At 39.0% G+C, this 18,029-nt stretch overlaps 1 protein-coding gene across 2 annotated transcripts in view; it reads right to left on the bottom strand.

Moving 5' to 3' along the window:
* PHACTR2 (phosphatase and actin regulator 2) overlaps nt 1-12,175 on the bottom strand; it is a 307,383-nt gene extending 295,208 nt beyond the window's left edge. For both annotated transcript variants that reach the window (XM_025383546.1, XM_025383547.1), the window contains exon 1: nt 12,033-12,175. In XM_025383546.1, coding sequence (XP_025239331.1) covers nt 12,033-12,045 — 13 coding nt within the window. In that variant the 5' untranslated portion in view covers nt 12,046-12,175. The remainder of the gene's footprint in view (nt 1-12,032) is intronic.
* Between the last annotated feature and the right edge of the window lie 5,854 nt (nt 12,176-18,029).

The raw sequence follows: 18,029 nt of genomic DNA, 5'->3' as shown, positions 1-18,029 counted from the left end.
AATATTGCATGCATCCCAAAGGGTAAACTGGGCTTGGCTTTCCCTTTGCAGAAAAGTCAATGGAAATCACATTTGGCATGGCCTATGCCTTGTGGGTTGACCGATGGCCAAGCATATACTCAAACAGACATGGATTTTATATGTCAGGGCAACATTTTTTATGTGCAGTTAAGCTGTGCATGAGGCTGCTCTCTGAAAAAATAAATAAATAAACTTCTCTGCCTTAGTTTCATATCTATAAAAGCAGAACTGATGATTTGAAGTGTTTACATAATTCACCGGAGAACTGTGAGAAACGAGCTATATTTGTAAGCATTTTTGAAGATGAGAGGAATTTGTTAAAGTATGTACAGCATGTTTTAAAAAAATTTCATTTCTTACTAGTCCTGCGTTTAAAACATAATTTTGTGGGACATGATTTTGTTTTACAATAACCCAGGTGCTCAAGGGTACATTGGGAGTTTTCGTAGTTTCGAGGTTCCATGAAAACTTTCCCTGAGACGGCTAAAGACAAAGCCCACATCTGTTAGTATAAGAGACACCTTTGTTTATGGAGCTTTAGGGCTGTGACAAAAAGATTGACATGAGCCAGGAAATTTAGGAGTTAAAGCTGGAGTTTTATTCTAAATGTATGCTACAGAGCTCCTGGTTTTCCACGAAGTCTGGATTTTAAAAACAAAGTTGGCTTTAATTTTCAACTATCTGGCTTTTTTCAACTATTGTCACAGTCATACAGTTATTCAAACAAATATCTTTGAACTTCCTTAACTTAAAAAAGTGGCCCTAAGGTTAATGAATGTTGTGAAATGCTTATTGTTTGAGCAAACGAACTGGCCCCTCCACCGACTGACATGTTGTATAAGTACCACAAGCAAGCATGATTGGTGTTGTGAAGACTATAGAGTCTCACACAGGGAACCTAAGATATTTTCACTCTTTATACCATACTGACCATTCTCAAAGATTGGGACTGGCTATCTTTCCTTTTATCCCCTTATTCAAAATGCCCCAACTCAAGTTGCTTTAAAAATGGAGGGTTGCCAAATTTCCATTACTAAGAAAATAAGACCCAGGATATGAAGTGCAGAGGCATGCAGCAGGTGGTACATTAAAGACAAGTTGGGTGTATAGTTTTAAGCAAGTCTCAGCCAATGATACAAAAGCTACTGAGTCCCTTTCCACAGTAAATGGAGGAAGAGAAAACAGAATGCACCACCATTCCCATGCAACAGTCTCAAAGAAAGATGCTTCTTTGTGTACAGGTCAAAGCTGTGTACCCTTCAATAGGGTATTTCAGAGCATTTTTGTGCATGGCACAAGATATTTAGCATTCTAATAATAATGTGCTTTCACGCTGGCAATAAGCAAGTATCTTAATAGCACACGAAACTGTAGAAACCCATTTTGTCTGAGTGACTTCATTATATGTTTCTTAGACCGATAATTGGTCTCACCAGGGGAGTACAGAGGAATCATCTGTGAAACATTTCTTAAAAGTACCCCTTTCTTCCCTAGGGAGATTCTGAATTAGTGGGTCTGGAGTGAGGCTGGTATGGCTCTTGATCGATGATAGGTAGACAGACGAATAGATGATAGGTAGGTAAGTAGGTAGGTAGATGGATGGATGGATAGACGGACACACAAACAGGTAGGAAGATTTTAATTGCACAAGTGATTCTAATGGGCTCTTCAGTTGAAGAACTGCTCCTTACATTAAATTGCATATGGCCTCAGCGTTCAATTCCAACAAGAATTAATTCAGAGTTTCTATATAAGTAATAGCACACAATAAAAGACACAGCTCAAGCTTGAGTTCAGCTAGTGTATTCATTTGCCTGCTTATGGAACACACCTCCTCTGCCAGGTACGGTACTCAGTATAAGGCTCAAGAAGGAGACATGGCCCTGTTCTTGAGGAGCACATGAAGCAGCGTGATGGGATATCTGCTATGTGTTCCAACAGGGGCAGAAGAGTGTTCTCGGAGAGGAGAGGAGTGGAGAGGAGTGAGAACATTCATTCTATCCAGAGCAGTTGAGGATGGTTTGGAGCAAGTGGGGACACTTGAGCTGAGGCTAAGACAAAGAGGAGGCTTTTCAATATGGCAATAGGTGACATGCAAGTGAGAGGTTCTGGGGAGAAGTGGTGGGGGCTGGAGCAGGAGGGGCAGTTAGGGAAACATTCAACCCCCATCCCACCCCAGCCTCCCCTGCCAGTTCCTGGTAGTGCCTCCCGATACTAGAAGCTTCACTTGTATAAACATTTGGAGTTTAAAACCCTCTGTCACTGACAGCTTCTCAAGTGATGCTCATGACCATGTGAGGTAGTTAAGTCAAACATTATAAAAGATGGTTTTACTAAATTGCGCTGTTTCTATTAGAAGGCATGTATTAACCTTGTTGTAAAAAACATCATTTATTAACCAAAACACCAGAAAAGCAAGTTTTATCAAAGCATCCCTGGGCTTTAATATTTAAGGTCACTGTCAGTTTAAAATGATCTGAAACTCATTTTGGAGTATGTGTGTGTGTGTGTGTGTGTGTGTGTGTGTGTGTGTGTGTGTGTTTGGAGCAGGAAGTACAAGGTGGAACAGGACCTATTTCTCTATCACTAAAAAGCAGGGCGCCTGTGGTAAGTCACATGGATACAGCAAATATAGCATCGATGTCTAATCGTGGCTCTGACCCAGCCTCTTGGTACAGATACAGTTAGTGATGATTAAATCATAGCAGTGCTATTTGGGTTCTAACAACGTACCTCTTCTATTATACAGAATTTGACAAGGGACGTTTAACGTCTCTTATTAGTTAAATTTCACATGTAGTCTCTTCAGAAATAGTTTTTGCCACTGTGGTGAATCTTCATTTTTAGTATTTAATTTGCCTGTAAGATGTTGGAAGAGAAACCGACCTTCCTGATTAGGAAGTAGGTGACTAAGTCTCTCCTTAACCACCTTCTTTGATCCAGTCTACAGACTCCAGAAGGATGGATTATAGAAAGTCTGCTTTCAGTTTCCTTTGTTCCTATCCTGATACATTGCCTGGAAGCAGTATTTCACCTCTGCTCTTTTCTTTCAGCCATTTCCTTGGAGGTCTCATTAATCTCACAGCCTCACATCTCACCTGGAAGCAGATAATTCCCAAGCATAAAATCTCAGCTAGACTGGCCTGCTAGACTGGAGTGAGGAAGGAGGGAGAGAAAAGCGGAAAAAAAGAGAGAAAGAGAGAAGACTCTCACAGTGGTTGTCACCCTCATGGCTCATTAGAATATAGTGGGAAGTTTTTAAACAAATACCAATGTCCTGATCCCACTCCAAAGTCCCTGATTGAATTTGTTAGGGTGGGGCACAGAGATAGTTATTTAAAAGATTTCCAGGCGATTCTAATGAGTGACTAGAGTTGAGAATGACTACTCTAACTCTTTGGAAGACATAAAAGATGTCTATGATGTGGCATCTGCCCTCAAAACTTTTAAACCTGGTTGGGAAGGAAAGACTCAAAAGGAGAGTAATCTCAGATGAACTTCCAGTAAGTACAAAACTGGGTGTTGAATCCCATCAGTGCCCTGAGAAAATTCAGGGCTTGGAGACCAGTTGGGAAGACGTTGTAAGACTGGATATGTGCTGGGCCTTGACACAGGGCTGGGATTGCGGTAAGTTTCCTCTCCCCTTCCCCACTGCCACCACCTCCATCAAGAGCCTTCTAAGTGGATTTCATTCTTAGGAGCTTCCACTCTTGCTTCTCTCCAGTCCGTTCTTCCCAATCTTGTAAAACCTTTCAAAGACTCCTGGAAGCTGGTAGGACAGAGGCCAAGGCTCAAGGCCCTCCCAAATTGGTCTAAGGCCCCTACTTCTCATCAGGCCCCAGACACACTGGCCTTGTTGCTCAGACTTCCCAGTCAACGTCCTGTCGGGGGGCGTCCGAGTCTGGAGTAGCCTCCACCCCAATCTCATTCTCTATCCAAATACCACTTGATTAACTTGGCAGCACTAATCACAACCCCAAGCATTTTGTCTGTTCATTACTAATTTTGCTTTCTCTACTAGAAGGAAGGAGCATGCTCCAGAAGCTCTGTCTCATTCTCTCGTATCCACACTAACTAGGACATTGTGTGGCACACAGTGGGTGACCAGGAAACATCACCAGGATATATGGATGAATTAATGACTGAATAGCAAGGAGGAGAAGGTGTTCTAGGTGGGAAGAAGAGCAAGAATGAAGGTACAAATGCTTTTGTGGATACAGAACAGACAGTGGAACAGACTGGTGGATGTAAAGGATACATGGAAGATACAGGTTAACAGGTCAAATATAATCATTACTAATAACAATAAATATAAGGATTTGAACTTGACACTTGTAAAGGTATGAATGCTGTGCAGGGACCGAATGATTCAGGTCTAAGAAGGGAAATCATGATTCTAAAGTCCAGTCCTGAGGCACAATTTCAATCACTATTATTAATTAGAACATTAAATATTTGGAAAAAAATTGGTTTATGTGAAAAAAATTCAAAATGTAATTTTGGGGAGATAGCTGGATGTTCGGAATTATCTATAAAAATAATAAAAGAGCTTCCTATCAAAACTATTAGGCAGATACTTTATACCAAATGGTAGGAAAACCTGAAACTTTGAAACCATAGCTCTGAAACCTGAAACTGAAACTTTGAAACTATGGCTCCTCTTGACATAAATATCAAAATTTAAATGAGATTATTGTTTCACTGTGTGTTTGTCAAATCTTGTAGTGGTTCACAGAGTAATATAGAGTTTGGAAAGAGTCATGTGGAATGTAATGTCTTAGCATTACTAGTGAAAGAAAAAGGACTATTCAGGCACAGGTGTGGTCAGATGAGACCAAGGCACAGTTACTCTGTGGTCTTTCCTCTAATCATGATCTCTCTGGAAGAAGAAGAGAGAAAAAGTAAAATTCTTTCATATTCCAGAAAAGTGTGTCTGCCTTTCATTTAAATATCATTAAAAATATATGGGGAAGTCTCTTTCCATAATTTCTGTTAATGACTGTAATATTATCACATCCTTCAAATGAAAATTTTGAATAATTTTTTTTTACAATGGTAACAGATTTCACAGGTGGGCTCTATCAAAAAGAATTCTATTTTATAAATTGTCATAAATTTTTGAATGTTCATGAAAAGAACACTTCACAACTATATTTTGTCTTACCCATGTACTAACTTCTATCCAAGAGGGTATTCAGATGTATAATAAGATCATATGACACTGATGTTTCCAAATTAATTTGTTTTTTAAAAAATTGCTCCAACTTAATTAAACATCATTTAATGTTTGTTGATTTAATTCAACAAACATTTACTATACACTTACTATAGCCCAAGTACTGTGCTCAATGCTATGGAAAACACAAAGACCAAGAATCCCCACTCTCAAAGTAATAAGACAACATGAAAAGTGATGAGTTGAATTTTGCTATTATTACAAAAGGCTGGATTCAAGTTTATAAACCACTGGCTTATTTATTGGGCGAGATCTTAGCCTCAGGTACTTATGTGTAACTTGGGGGAGATATTTACTTACAGAGTGACTGCAAGTATTAATGATGTGACATGTGTAAAATACCTAACTTGATGCCTAGGACATAAAAGACACTCAAATAAGTAAGATTCCTTCCTTTTAAGACATTTGACATTTAGCTAAATATGATTTGCCTTTGTTATATATGTTCTTCGTACCTGATTTACAAAAATAGAACTTTGAAGTTGACTTTTTACATATAATATCTCACATCATCTATTTTTAATATTTCATGTGAATTGTTACATTTGGATACATAAAATCTGTGCATGACCCCCAATCTCATAGCTGTCATTGAATTCCACTCCTTTCCAAAGCAGGTTTAAGGCCTAGCTCCCTTTCCTTCTTCACTTCATGGGATGGTGATGTTCATAAGCAGTGAAATGTTAGAGGCAAGGAAAGAGAAGAGAAATCCTGGACACAGATGACACAGATATTTAATTTCTAAACAATCAAGCACTGATACTTATGTAAGTAAGCATCATGAAATGTACATAGTCATATACATGTGCAGTGGAATTTCATGTACATGAAAGGTACATACTTATGGAAGTATCAATGCTTGATTGTTTAGAAATTAAATATCTATGTTAAAAGTTACTTTACCAAAAGTAACTTTTTGATAACTTTGCTAGTTACCAAAAATGACTTCCTATATTTGGAAACAGGAAGTTGAGAAGAACTCAGGAGAGGAAGAATAAGGTAAAAATGGAAAGCGAAACTGAGAATGAAGGGATCTTAACAGTGCATTCCAAATTGGAGTTATCTACCTTGTAACTAGGTATCCCCTGGAGAACCTGAGGTTAATATGATTGGGAAATGCTGCATTCTATATTCCATCTTAGGAATTCACAACAAATATTAGTACCCACAGGAAATTATATGCCAATTCTATCAACATCTTTCTTTTTTTTTTGAGACAGAGTCTCACTCTGTCACCCAGGCTGGAGTACAATGGTGTGGTCTCGACTCACGGCAACCACTGCCTCCCGGGTTCAAGCAGTTCTCCCGCCTCAGGCATCAATGTAGCTGGGACTACAGGCATGTGCCACCACACCCAGCTAACTTTTGTATTTTTAGTAGAGACGAGGGTTTCACTACGTTGGCCAGGCTGGTCTCGAACTCCTGACCTTGTGATCCACCTGCCTTCGCCTCCCCAAGTGCTGGGATTACAGATGTGAGCCACCACGCCCAGCCTCAGCATGTTTCTTAACATGCTAAGAAACCTGTTGAATGCTGTTAAACTCAACAATTCTTAAAATTGCCTGAATGCTAAATTCTTTGCATGTGGAGGTTGGGTGGGGAGTTTATTTAATAACGTATGGAATTAATATGGAATGGCATATAATTTAGAAAATGTTGATTAGTGATTCTTCTTTCTATCACCAAAATGCATTTTGGCTTGTGCTTTCTTTCTTTTCTAACAGTTGTTCTCGACAGAAGCCATTTGACAAGCATTTCTATTTCATCTTGGTGATACAGAAAAATCACAATTCATTCTGCCTTTGGAAAGATGAGTGGTTGCAAAGAAAGAAACACTCAGAACCAATTCCAGTGATCCTGAAACAATAGTAAAAACTTAATTTCAGAAACAAAGACTTTGTCCTGCTTGTGCACACTCTTGGGCCATGACTGTCAGTTTACTATCGGGAGGTCACAGTCACTCACTATTAGAGTAAAACTAGGAAGAAAATTTAGTCCCACTTTCACAGTACTTTTATGTTTATATATGAACTTATTTTTCTTTTTGGCATTTTTATTTTAAAACAGTTATTTTGATAATAATACTAGCATTTTGAAAACAGATGTTCCAAAAAACAGATTACTTATCAATTTTTAACTTTTGCTTAGAAAAATATCTTTACATGAATCCTGGATGCTTCTAAGAATATTTATTTTGTGAAATATAAAATGCCAAAATAGCACAATGGGCTTCACAATAAATTCAAAGAAAAATACTGTAATTTGCTTGGTAGTTAATAAAATGTTAAATAATAATCTTTACAACATAAGGGGCATTTCAGAGGATAAGAATGAATTTCTTTTTTAATTAAAATGAAAATCTGTTCTAATTTTTTATTAAGTTTTTTAGAAGAGATAGCAACATTACATTCCCCTACATCGAGACTGACAATCCGCTAGTTAAAGAATCCACACATAGGTACATAATTAACAATACACATGCAAATGTATGTGTACATATTATGTATGTATGTGTGTGTATATAACATTAATACATTTCTAAAAAGTATCATGGTTGGCAGAATTATAGATAGCAAGACCAAGATATCACGAAAGTGGAGGATTAGAGGGAAAAAAAATTTTATTGCATAAAATAGAGTTTGCAAACATAGTCAAATATTCTAGAAAGCATCCTCTTTCAAAACATATGCATTATTATTGGATGTCTGCCCCATTCGGTAACCCTTCTCCTGAATCACTATCTTCAGCTGTTCAGGAACTTTGGCATGACAACTTGGGCTGCTAAGGTTTTGAACCAGCTTGAAATAAAATGTCTTTATGCTTACATTTTCTTATGCAACAGCCTGGCCTTTACCCTAATTATTTCAATGCTTAGGAGTATGTATCTCTTTGCCTGGTCTTATTTCCAGCTATAAAAAAAAGATGAAGCATTTGAAAGTTTCCTTTCTCTATACCATTCCATAGGATCTCCCACAGACTGGAGGGAGAAGGGGCAGGAATCCTTTTTAATCCTTTAAGTCATCAGTGAACCAACTACTATGGCTAGTGGGCAACACACAAGGTATTTCAAACCCAACAATGTCAAAATGGAACTCATTGTCTTTCTCTTAAAACTCATTTTGTGTTCAATAGTGCAGGACTATTGTCTTAAATTTTCTAACTGGAAACCTCCCAGGTTTTGACTTTGTAGTTCTCCCTACCTAAAACTCCACTCATCGTGCTCTGCTGATGCATATCCAATGCATCCCCCAACCCCATGCCCATTGCACCACCCACATTAATTTCCAATTCTACTTCTGAGACAGCCAGTTGACTAGTCTCTTTGCTCAGAATTGCTCACTTTCCCACACTGTCATCCGCACCTCTTTCAGAGCCATGCTGCTGGAGCATATATTTATTTGTTCATAAAACAATCTGCTTCAATCTTTTGATGGCTCTCTAAAACGCCAACATGCATTGTATGTTGCCATATGCCAGCCATTGTACCAAAAGCTTTACAGGAGTTATCTTATTTTCTCTTCACAGTAATCCTATGAGATAGGTACAATTATTGTCAACACTTACCGATGAGAAAATTAAAAGCATAGAGTTTCTATTACTTGTTCACAGTCACTCGGATGACAGGTGGCAGAGCCAACATTCACCTAAAATTATCTGACGCTCTCAACTACTCCACTCCAAACCCTTCCTCAGTCTGACTCCAAAGAGCTCTCGAGTCTCTTTTGCAGGGAGCTGGCAGACTGTGACCTTCCAAACTCAATGATTGTACATCAATGGTCAAAAGCCTTTGAACCACTGAGCTAGAATGCACGGTGAAGGCTCAGGGGCTCTCAGTAGCTGCCACCTCCCCTCCAAATGAGTGTGGCTCTTTCAACCCACACATAGTAACTGAAATATCTTGATATCAAGTAGGGAAAACCCAAAACAATAAATTCTGCAGAACTTTTTTTTTTTTTTTTTTTACAGTACTCTGTACTGTAGAACTGGAATTACATTTCAAAAATTGTGTTTCAGATAAAAAAATCACATACCAATCAACTTTGCCTCTGAATGTCTTATCACAATTCATTCACAAGAACCATCTAATGGAGGTGAGGATAGTGGCACTGGCAGAACACTGATGGTCTTGTAGTCATGGCTTTGTCATTGTAAAGCACCATCTATTCGACTTGTTATATAACTTCTAAGAATAAATAGCCGTTTGAAAAAAAGAAGAAAATGTTAGATATTGCTAAAATTTCCCTGACATATTCCACACACACAGTTTGATAAATATTTTATTGTTATTCCAGGAAAAGCTTTTAAAGGAATACATAAGCCAGCAATTATGGGGAAGGGATGTCTCCTTCTCCGAGATAGTAGGAATGTCAGCTCTTTGTTGCTAAGGAGAGAAAGGATGGATATACAATGGCATGATAGCTGAAATGTACACACACCCACCAAAAGGGCTGGGGTCCCAAGCAGCACATCTTTCTTTACTTATTAACAGCAGAAACCATGCACAAATATCCTGATGCAGCGTTCTATCTGACTTGAATAAATGAGGGACATTCAACCTGTGTGGGGCCATTGCTGTGCTTCTGCCTGTCAATTATCTAAACTCCCACGCAGAAAGCCTTGCTGGAAGAAGGCCTGGCTCCTTGAAACTAATGATCCAGTTGTTAGTACTAGTGCCCAGCTCTAAACTACTAGCTCTGAAATCCATGGACTCAACCCATTTTTGATTAGAAAAATTTAGTCAAATACTCAACATCATTATCTTCTTTAAATTAATTTGGATAAACTGTAGTGCTCCAAGTTATTTCAGATTTTTTTTTTTGTCACCTACCAGTACTATCTTAAAGGCTTTCCTTACAGTCAATATAATGTATTGAAACATGTGTATGTAATGGATGTTTACATTTTCCTCCTGTAAGAGAGGCTGCTTACCTCATCAAAAAATTACCATGAAAAGTGATCACTGACAGCCAATTATAAGCCATTATAAGAAGCATACTATTTCTGAAATATTCAAATTATGTGATTTAAAACCTGTTATTCTATTCAAAGGTATCTATGACTATATTTGAGATTACATCTAAAATTTGAAATGATATAGAAATTGCTAGTTTATAAGCCACTCTCCACAGTGTGTAAATAATCTTAAACTCATCAAGAGCAGAGGTATTTTATTAATTGCATTTAATAACATAACTAAAAATTGTGAAAACATCCCCCAAAGCTCTAGTTACCCAAAAAAGACAAATAACCCTTAGCATTTTTAAGCCTACATAAAGTCTGCCACAGGAGTTTCTTTCCTTTTTTTAAATGGCCTTTAAATAAATATATGAGTCAGTTTAAAAAGGCATTTACTTGGATTAAAGTGATTATTCTGCCAGAATGTCAGTATAATAAATTGTGGGTGGCAGAAGTTTTAAACGAGGTTAAATTAGAGATTCTAAGTTTATATATTTATTTTTTACTCACTCTATTGCTGTAATTAGAGAAGCTTTTGGTTGATCTTCAAATTGTGCCTTGTCATGGAATACCATACCTACCTGCTTTTATGATAAGTCTTATGGTGTATTTTCTCAATGACCAGAATGGTGGTATAATCCATATGCATGCATCCAGCTTCCCTCCTGCTACTACTACACACACATCCTTACACTTGTTTCATTTCTTCCACCACCTTTCATCCCTGATACTATACTCTTCCACTTTATTTCAATGTCTTCAATGGCAATGACCAAATTATGTTAGTCACAGAGTTTTGTTCCTGGTAAGCTATTTCATAAAAGAACCTAATACACACTGACTTTAAAATCTCTGCTAGTCTATGCTACCTGCACCGAGGACTGAACTAGCTCAATTTCGTAAACAAATATGTTTCACCACCAATAGGTGGTCTTGTAGAATGTGTTTTAAATGATGTAACCTCTTAGAAGAGCTGACCGTGTCTCAAGGCATGGGAAGCCTCACCTTCAAGCTGATACCAGCTGAGTAACTGAACTAATGAGCTTCAGGAGACAGATAATCCATAACACAGCTGGGAGAATTCTGCTTGAGTGCCGACAACACTGAAATGGGGCATGATCTCACAGTATATCTCCTCTGAAAGTTCAATACAGCAAAGTAAACAGAAAAAAGTTCCACCTGATAATTTTATGCTAATTATTTAATTGACATTAAAATACTTCAACCATCATGTTTCTCTAGTTATCAAGTAAAGATATTAAAAATAAATACATTTTTAAAGGTTCACGATTGACCACTAATGTCTCTACTCTGAAATTAAAATATCAGAGGCTATCAAAACATTTTCGACATTGCATCCTAACGATGAAGATGAAAGCATCAGACCAAAGAGCTCTTATGCTGTTACACTGTGCATATTGTAATATTTATACAGATTTTTGCTCAGCTCATTAACTTAATTCCATCTACCTCGTGCCATCCCTTAGTAATAGTTTTTTCACTAACTATATGCATTTTCCACCCACTGCTCTGAGCACAAAAGAATCAAACACCACACTTGCTGCAGCCTAAATAAAATAGCAGTAGTCTTCACAAAAGGTGAATTTGGAATGACAATCTGCATTCCCAGTTCCTAAACTTCAAAGTAAACACTAATTGTCTTGTGGACAATGCATCGGGGTACACATATTACACGCGTCTCAGTCTTGAACATTTAAGTGTGAAACGAGAGCAACAAATAGGCAAACCTTCCGCAGCAAAGGATGCGGGCTGCAAAGCAAGCCAGCAGCTATGAAGAATTCATGCTTGTTTTACCTACCGGCGTTGTCCATGTCTCAAGAGTGGTGAGGCGAGTTCTGTAGCCTGGCAGCCGGAAAGCCCTGGCTCTTCTGACTAACGAAGCACCCTGTCCTTCTGCTGATTATCAGCCCTTGCTGGCACACTGAGCATACTTCATGCACTGTCTGCAGGAGACACCGCCAGGAAATTTATATCTCCAAGGATGACAAACAGCCATTAGCTCCATTACAGGCTGATTAAGAGGGACTGAGCCTATCAAGTGGGTACTTGAATCCCCTGGGGGTTCCACCTCTGCTCTGAGCTAAGGAGGGGGAAAAAAATCACTGCAATGTTGAATGTGTTGCACATTTCAGGAAAATAAGTGCACATGCTATGCAAAACACAGAGCTTTCCAAAAGATGCCAGGGCAAACAGGAGCAGGAAGAGGCATTGGTCATGAAAAGGTAAAAAGGAATATTTTAAAATACAATACATTATCCTTTCCTTGGGGTTAGTCTAAATATGGTTCAGCCTTTATCATTGACATCACTGAATGACTGGGCAACTTTTCAATTTAAAATTTTAAAGTGTTTTGGTTGTTGGGGGAGGAGGCAGGGAGTAGCAGATAAAACATTGAAAAATAAAGACTATCTTTAATATCTCTGCTCGAAATAAATATTAGGAAGTTGAGTATTGCCATTCCATTTTAGTTATGTTCATCATGACTAGTTCTTCTATTTCTGATCAGAATTTCTGCTCACCTATCCTAATAGAGAAATTCAAAGTATTTTCACCAAAGGTCACTAAAAATACAAGAAAGAATTGTCAAAAGAGGTTAGGGGATTCTACAGTCTGTTATAATCTGTGGCTAAAGAAATGTGAAGATCAGGAAAGACTGACTAACACAGAAAGACCCTACTTCACTTCTTTTCTTTAATTTGGCTATGTAAAGACGACTCTCAAAGACATCAAAAACTGCTTACGCTCTCAGGACACAAGGGTGAGCACAGTGCTGGAGAAATCAGGTGCCAGGCCTCGTGGCTGTCATGACATTAGATGCTGGGGACAGCACAACTGTTTTCTGCGTTTTCTCAAATATAGTACAAAGATTTATAATGACCTCATAGGACCTACAATAAAATGAATCTGCAGTACAGTTAGGCTCTCCAGGTCTTTTATACCAACAGATTTTAAAAAAACAGTTCATAGTGTTATATCCCCAGAGTTGCTAAACTTGAAAGGCAATTTGTTTATTAAGCATTCCTTTATGCCATTGGAATTCCTAGTGACACACCAGTTGCAAATTATTTATAGTCTAGTTTCCCATTGTAACAGCTTCTAGGTTTAAGTATTTTTGTTTTTAATGTAACTTCAAGATTTCCTATAGATATGAGGTTCTTTTATTGTTTAAACAAAACATTTTGTTTATGTCAGTGATAGCTCAGAAATGTTTTCCTCAAAGAAAAACTGAATTTCTCAGTGACTTTTAGCCTGAGATTTTTAACCCTGTCATTTCAATTCTGTCACACAATTTTAAAGGTATATCACTCTATGAATTTAAAAAAAAAAATTCTTTGTAGATTTTTAAAAAAATTTGCTTGGATCCCATAAGACTGAAATCACTGTGGTTTCTACACCTCATCTACTTGCCCTGATTAAGACCTGCCAACTATCCAGAGTGAGTGTTATAAGCTCAAAATCTAGGACAAACTAACTATTTTTAAGAAAAAAAAAAAAGAGGAGCTAACAGGGAAATAAAGATAACAGAGAGAGAAGATACATCATCAAGACTGAGATTTGGGTAAGCAGTAGCTAAGAAGTCTCATCTATTGGCAGTGCCTATTGCCTAATATGAATATATTTATATTAGCTTTGTCCACAGTTCAAAATGTGACTCTGAGTTATTTTTATTACTACCGTTAGTCCTTAAATGACAAATGGATTATGTTCCAAAAGTTCGTTTTATTGGTCGTTCGAAACACACTTTTTTTTTCCTAAATACTGATGGCTTCCAAGGACAGCCCATTAAGCACTCCCTAACTCACAGTGCGATTTGTATAAAATCTAATCTTTACCCACAATTCTAAAATCCAGAAAGTTTTGAAAATATTGTTGTTTTTTGTAAGTTTGGCTCCAAAATGCATTTAGCATCATAACTTGAAGTGATGTGATGCTATTAAAAATCTTTACTTATCCCACTTAGAGCAAATAATCATGTTTTTTTTTTTTGAGACGGAGTCTCGCTCTGTCGCCCAGGCTGGAGTGCAGTGGCTGGATGGATCTCAGCTCACTGCAAGCTCCGCCTCCCAGGTTCACGCCATTCTCCTGCCTCAGCCTCCCGAGTAGCTGGGACTACAGGCGCCCACCACCTCGCCCGGCTAGTTTTTTGTATTTTTTTTTTAGTAGAGACGGGGTTTCACCGTGTTAGCCAGGATGGTCTCGATCTCCTGACCTCGTGATCCGCCCGTCTCGGCCTCCCAAAGTGCTGGGATTACAGGCTTGAGCCACCGCGCCCGGCCAATAATCATGTTTGCTACAGAAATGTTTAATATTATAGGTTCTAAGAATCTTCCCAGACCCTGCTAGGGGTGATTCATAATAAGTAGCATATAGTTTCTATTACCTTTCTAAAATAAAATTCTGAATTCTGAAACACAACTGACTCCAAGGGCTTCAGTTGAAGGACTGTGATCCTTCAGTCCATTTTTGCAATTTAAAATGGTAGATGGCAAGCATTTGTGATGATGGATGTGTTAATCAGCCAGATTAAATCATCCCACATTGTACACATATATCATAATATCACATCATACCCCATAAATATATACAGTTATAATTTGTCAATTTACAATCAAATAAAATGGCAGAAAATAATTCTTAATATTATTTTGTCACAGGATTCCCTTATGTATTTAGGAACTTACCATCTCCCTCCCTTGCCTGCAAATACTCAAACATCTCCACTCAGAGATAAACAAGAAATGGGCAACATAGAAAAATGTCCAGAAATCAGAAAACTAATGTTGACTGTCCATTATAAATTAAGCCCTGTCCAAAAACTGCATTCATTGCCAAGGACATAACTGCTTCCCATTTCTCTGTATTGGTAACTGGCCCTACCACTGCCCTTCCTCTGTCCCTCCCCAGCATCAGAGAAAGGGCAATGCAACTGTGAAAAAGCACAGTAAGTGGACCATTTTCCTCAAGCTCCAGTGAGAATCCACTCCCTCCCTTGATTTAATTCACACCCACAATTAATATGCTGTAGCTGGGGAATGCCTGGTTATAAAATGTTCACCAGGCCCCTTCCAATGGCCCCAGAGATGCTGTGGGCATGGTACAGGCATCGATAAGCCTAATGTTCTCCATTATGTTTCTAAATACGGGGTTAGTTCCCATTTTTATTAACGTTCCCATGAGTATATACTCAGCTTGCCTAGAATTTGACAAACTTGTTTGAGGTTGGGGTAATTTGGAGCACCTGCATCCAAGTACCCTCAGTGCAATGCCACCTTCGAAAGAAGGACACAATCCCTGTCTGGGTTTTTTAAGAAAATGTTTGCTTGGGGTTGGTTGCATGTTGTTTGGGATGCCGGGCCTATCTGGCTGAGGTAGCAACAGCAAGGCTGCTGTGCGTCTTCAAACACATCACCAAGCACATCCTTCTACAAAAAAACCCTATTAGCAACCGTCTCTCTCAGTTTTAACAAAGAAGAGGATGTCTTGGCTTCCTTTCTGCTCACTTTTCTTTTTTTTTTTTTTTTGAGATGGAGTCTTGCTCTGTTGCCTAGGCTGGAGTGCAATGGCACAATCTTGGTTCACTGCAACCTCCACCTCCTGGGTTCAAGCAATTCTCATGCCTCAGTCTCGCGAATAGCTGGGATTACAGGTGCCCACCACCACGCCTGGCTAATTTTTGTATTTTCAGTACAGATGGGGTTTCACCATGTTGATCAGGCTGGTCTTGAACTCCTGACCGCAGGTGATCCACCTGCCTCTGCCTCCCAAAGTGCTGGGATTATAGGCATGAGCCAGGGCACTGGGTCACATTACTTCTTAACTTTCCTATGAGAAGCTCTCACTTGTTGGAAGCAGAGAGAAGAACTGATGACAATAGGTGGCAATAATACTCTACCTTTCCTAACTGAAATTTGAGCCCAGGGTGACTAAGGCCAGTTCAGATGGATTCTGTGGAGAACAAGAGCAGAAACACCACTCCAAGTGGCAGAGCGACTCCAAAATCACAGGCTAAAACGAACATAGTTTTACTTTTAGAGGATGGACTGGGATCCTTTCTTACAACATCAGGCTCTGTTTCTCAAGATGGAGGAGTAAAAGAGTGAACTGCCCACGTAATTAGATTGCTTGGTCCAGTAGATCTCTTGGATACTCAAATGGGCCTATCTGACTATCTCAACCTTTTGAGTTTCTGATTCATCCAAAGAAATAAAGAAGTGCCAGAATATTGACTATCAATGAGAAAGCTTTCTCCCTGTTCATTTTGGAACAGATTCTTCTGAAAGTCTCTTCTTTTTTTTTTGAATCAGAGTCTCCCTCTGTCACCAGGCTGGAGTGCAGTGGCAAGATCTCTGCTCACTGCAACCTCCGCCTCCCGGGTTCAAGTGATTCTCGAGCCTCAGTCCCCGGGTAGCTGGGGTTACAGGCATCTGTCATCATGTCCAGCTAATTTTTTTGTATCTTTAGTAGAGACAGCGTTTCACCATGTTGGTCAGGCTGTCTTGAACTCCTGACCTCAAGTGATCCACCCACCTCAGTCTCCCAAAGTGTTGGGATTACAGGCATGAGCCACCCCGCCCAGCTGAAAATCTCTTCTAAAAACATTTGAGCCACTGCTTTTACAAATACAGCCATCAAATAGTTCTGACAAGCAAAATGCTTGGATATATAACTCTCCAAGGTACGAAACCAAATCCCTGAACTATTAACCAAAAACAGTTCATAGGAGAAAGTTTTGCAACAGATAGTATTTCCAGGAAGATCTGGGCAAGAAACATTATACATTTATCCAATGTTCTACTCTGTGGATTTTAGGCCAACGCTTACTTGACACGACTATGTTTTCTATTATGCCAACCATTCTCCTTTTGAGGTTTCTCTTCTGATGTAAAGTGTGGGGAGGGGTCTCCTGAATTTCTTGTCAACATTTGCTTCTCTTCCCTTATTCACGGTCCTTGGAGTGTGCCTGCTGTTCACACTTACCCTATTTTTTTTTTTTTTTTTTTTTTTTTGAGGCAGAACAGCATACACTGCTCCTTGGCTATAAATTTTTTTCCCTGTTATATTCAAAGTTGAGCCCAATCCCTCTCCCCAACTGCAAAATCCCATGGCAGTAGTCCCTATACCTATTGCAATGGTCCCAAATAAAACCTACCTTACTGTGCTTTAACAAGTGTCATTGAGTAATTTTTTTAACAGCAAATTGTTGGAGGTAAAGACATTTTTAAATGGCTTCAATTAGTTCAGTTACTTCCATTTTTTTTTTTTTTTTTTTTTTTGAGACAGAATCTTGCTCTTGTCACCCAGGCTGGAGTGCAGTGGTGCAATCTTGGCTCATTGCAGCCTCCGTCTCACGCATTCTAGCAATTCTCCTGTCTCAGCCTCCCGAGTAGCTGGGATTACAGGCATGTGCCACCACACCTGGCTAGTTTTTGTATTTTTAGTAGAGACGGGGTTTTGCCATGTTGGCCAGGCTGGTCTGAAACTCCTAACCACGGGTGATCCGCCCACCTCAACCTCCCAAAGTGCTGGGATTACAGGCGTGAGCCACTGCACCCAGCCCATACTTAGCCTCTTTAACAACATCTTAATGCAGAGGCTGTGAAACTTTTCTGCACACCCAGATTGCCTGGTGTCTGGACCTCACATGAGGCGACATCCATCAGACACAGTCTTCTGGTAAGTTTGGACATTTGGCCAAGGTGGTTTGGTGAATCCATACTTGGACAACACCCCACTGCTCTGAACACACAGCAATGATAGATAAAATATTAAATAGGTAAATCACAGCTAGGCCCAA

This window comes from Theropithecus gelada, chromosome 4, assembly GCF_003255815.1.
Source record: "Theropithecus gelada isolate Dixy chromosome 4, Tgel_1.0, whole genome shotgun sequence".
Taxonomy (NCBI): Eukaryota; Metazoa; Chordata; class Mammalia; order Primates; family Cercopithecidae; genus Theropithecus; species Theropithecus gelada.
Note: the sequence above shows the minus strand (reverse complement) of the source record. Positions and strands in the feature narration are given on the sequence as shown.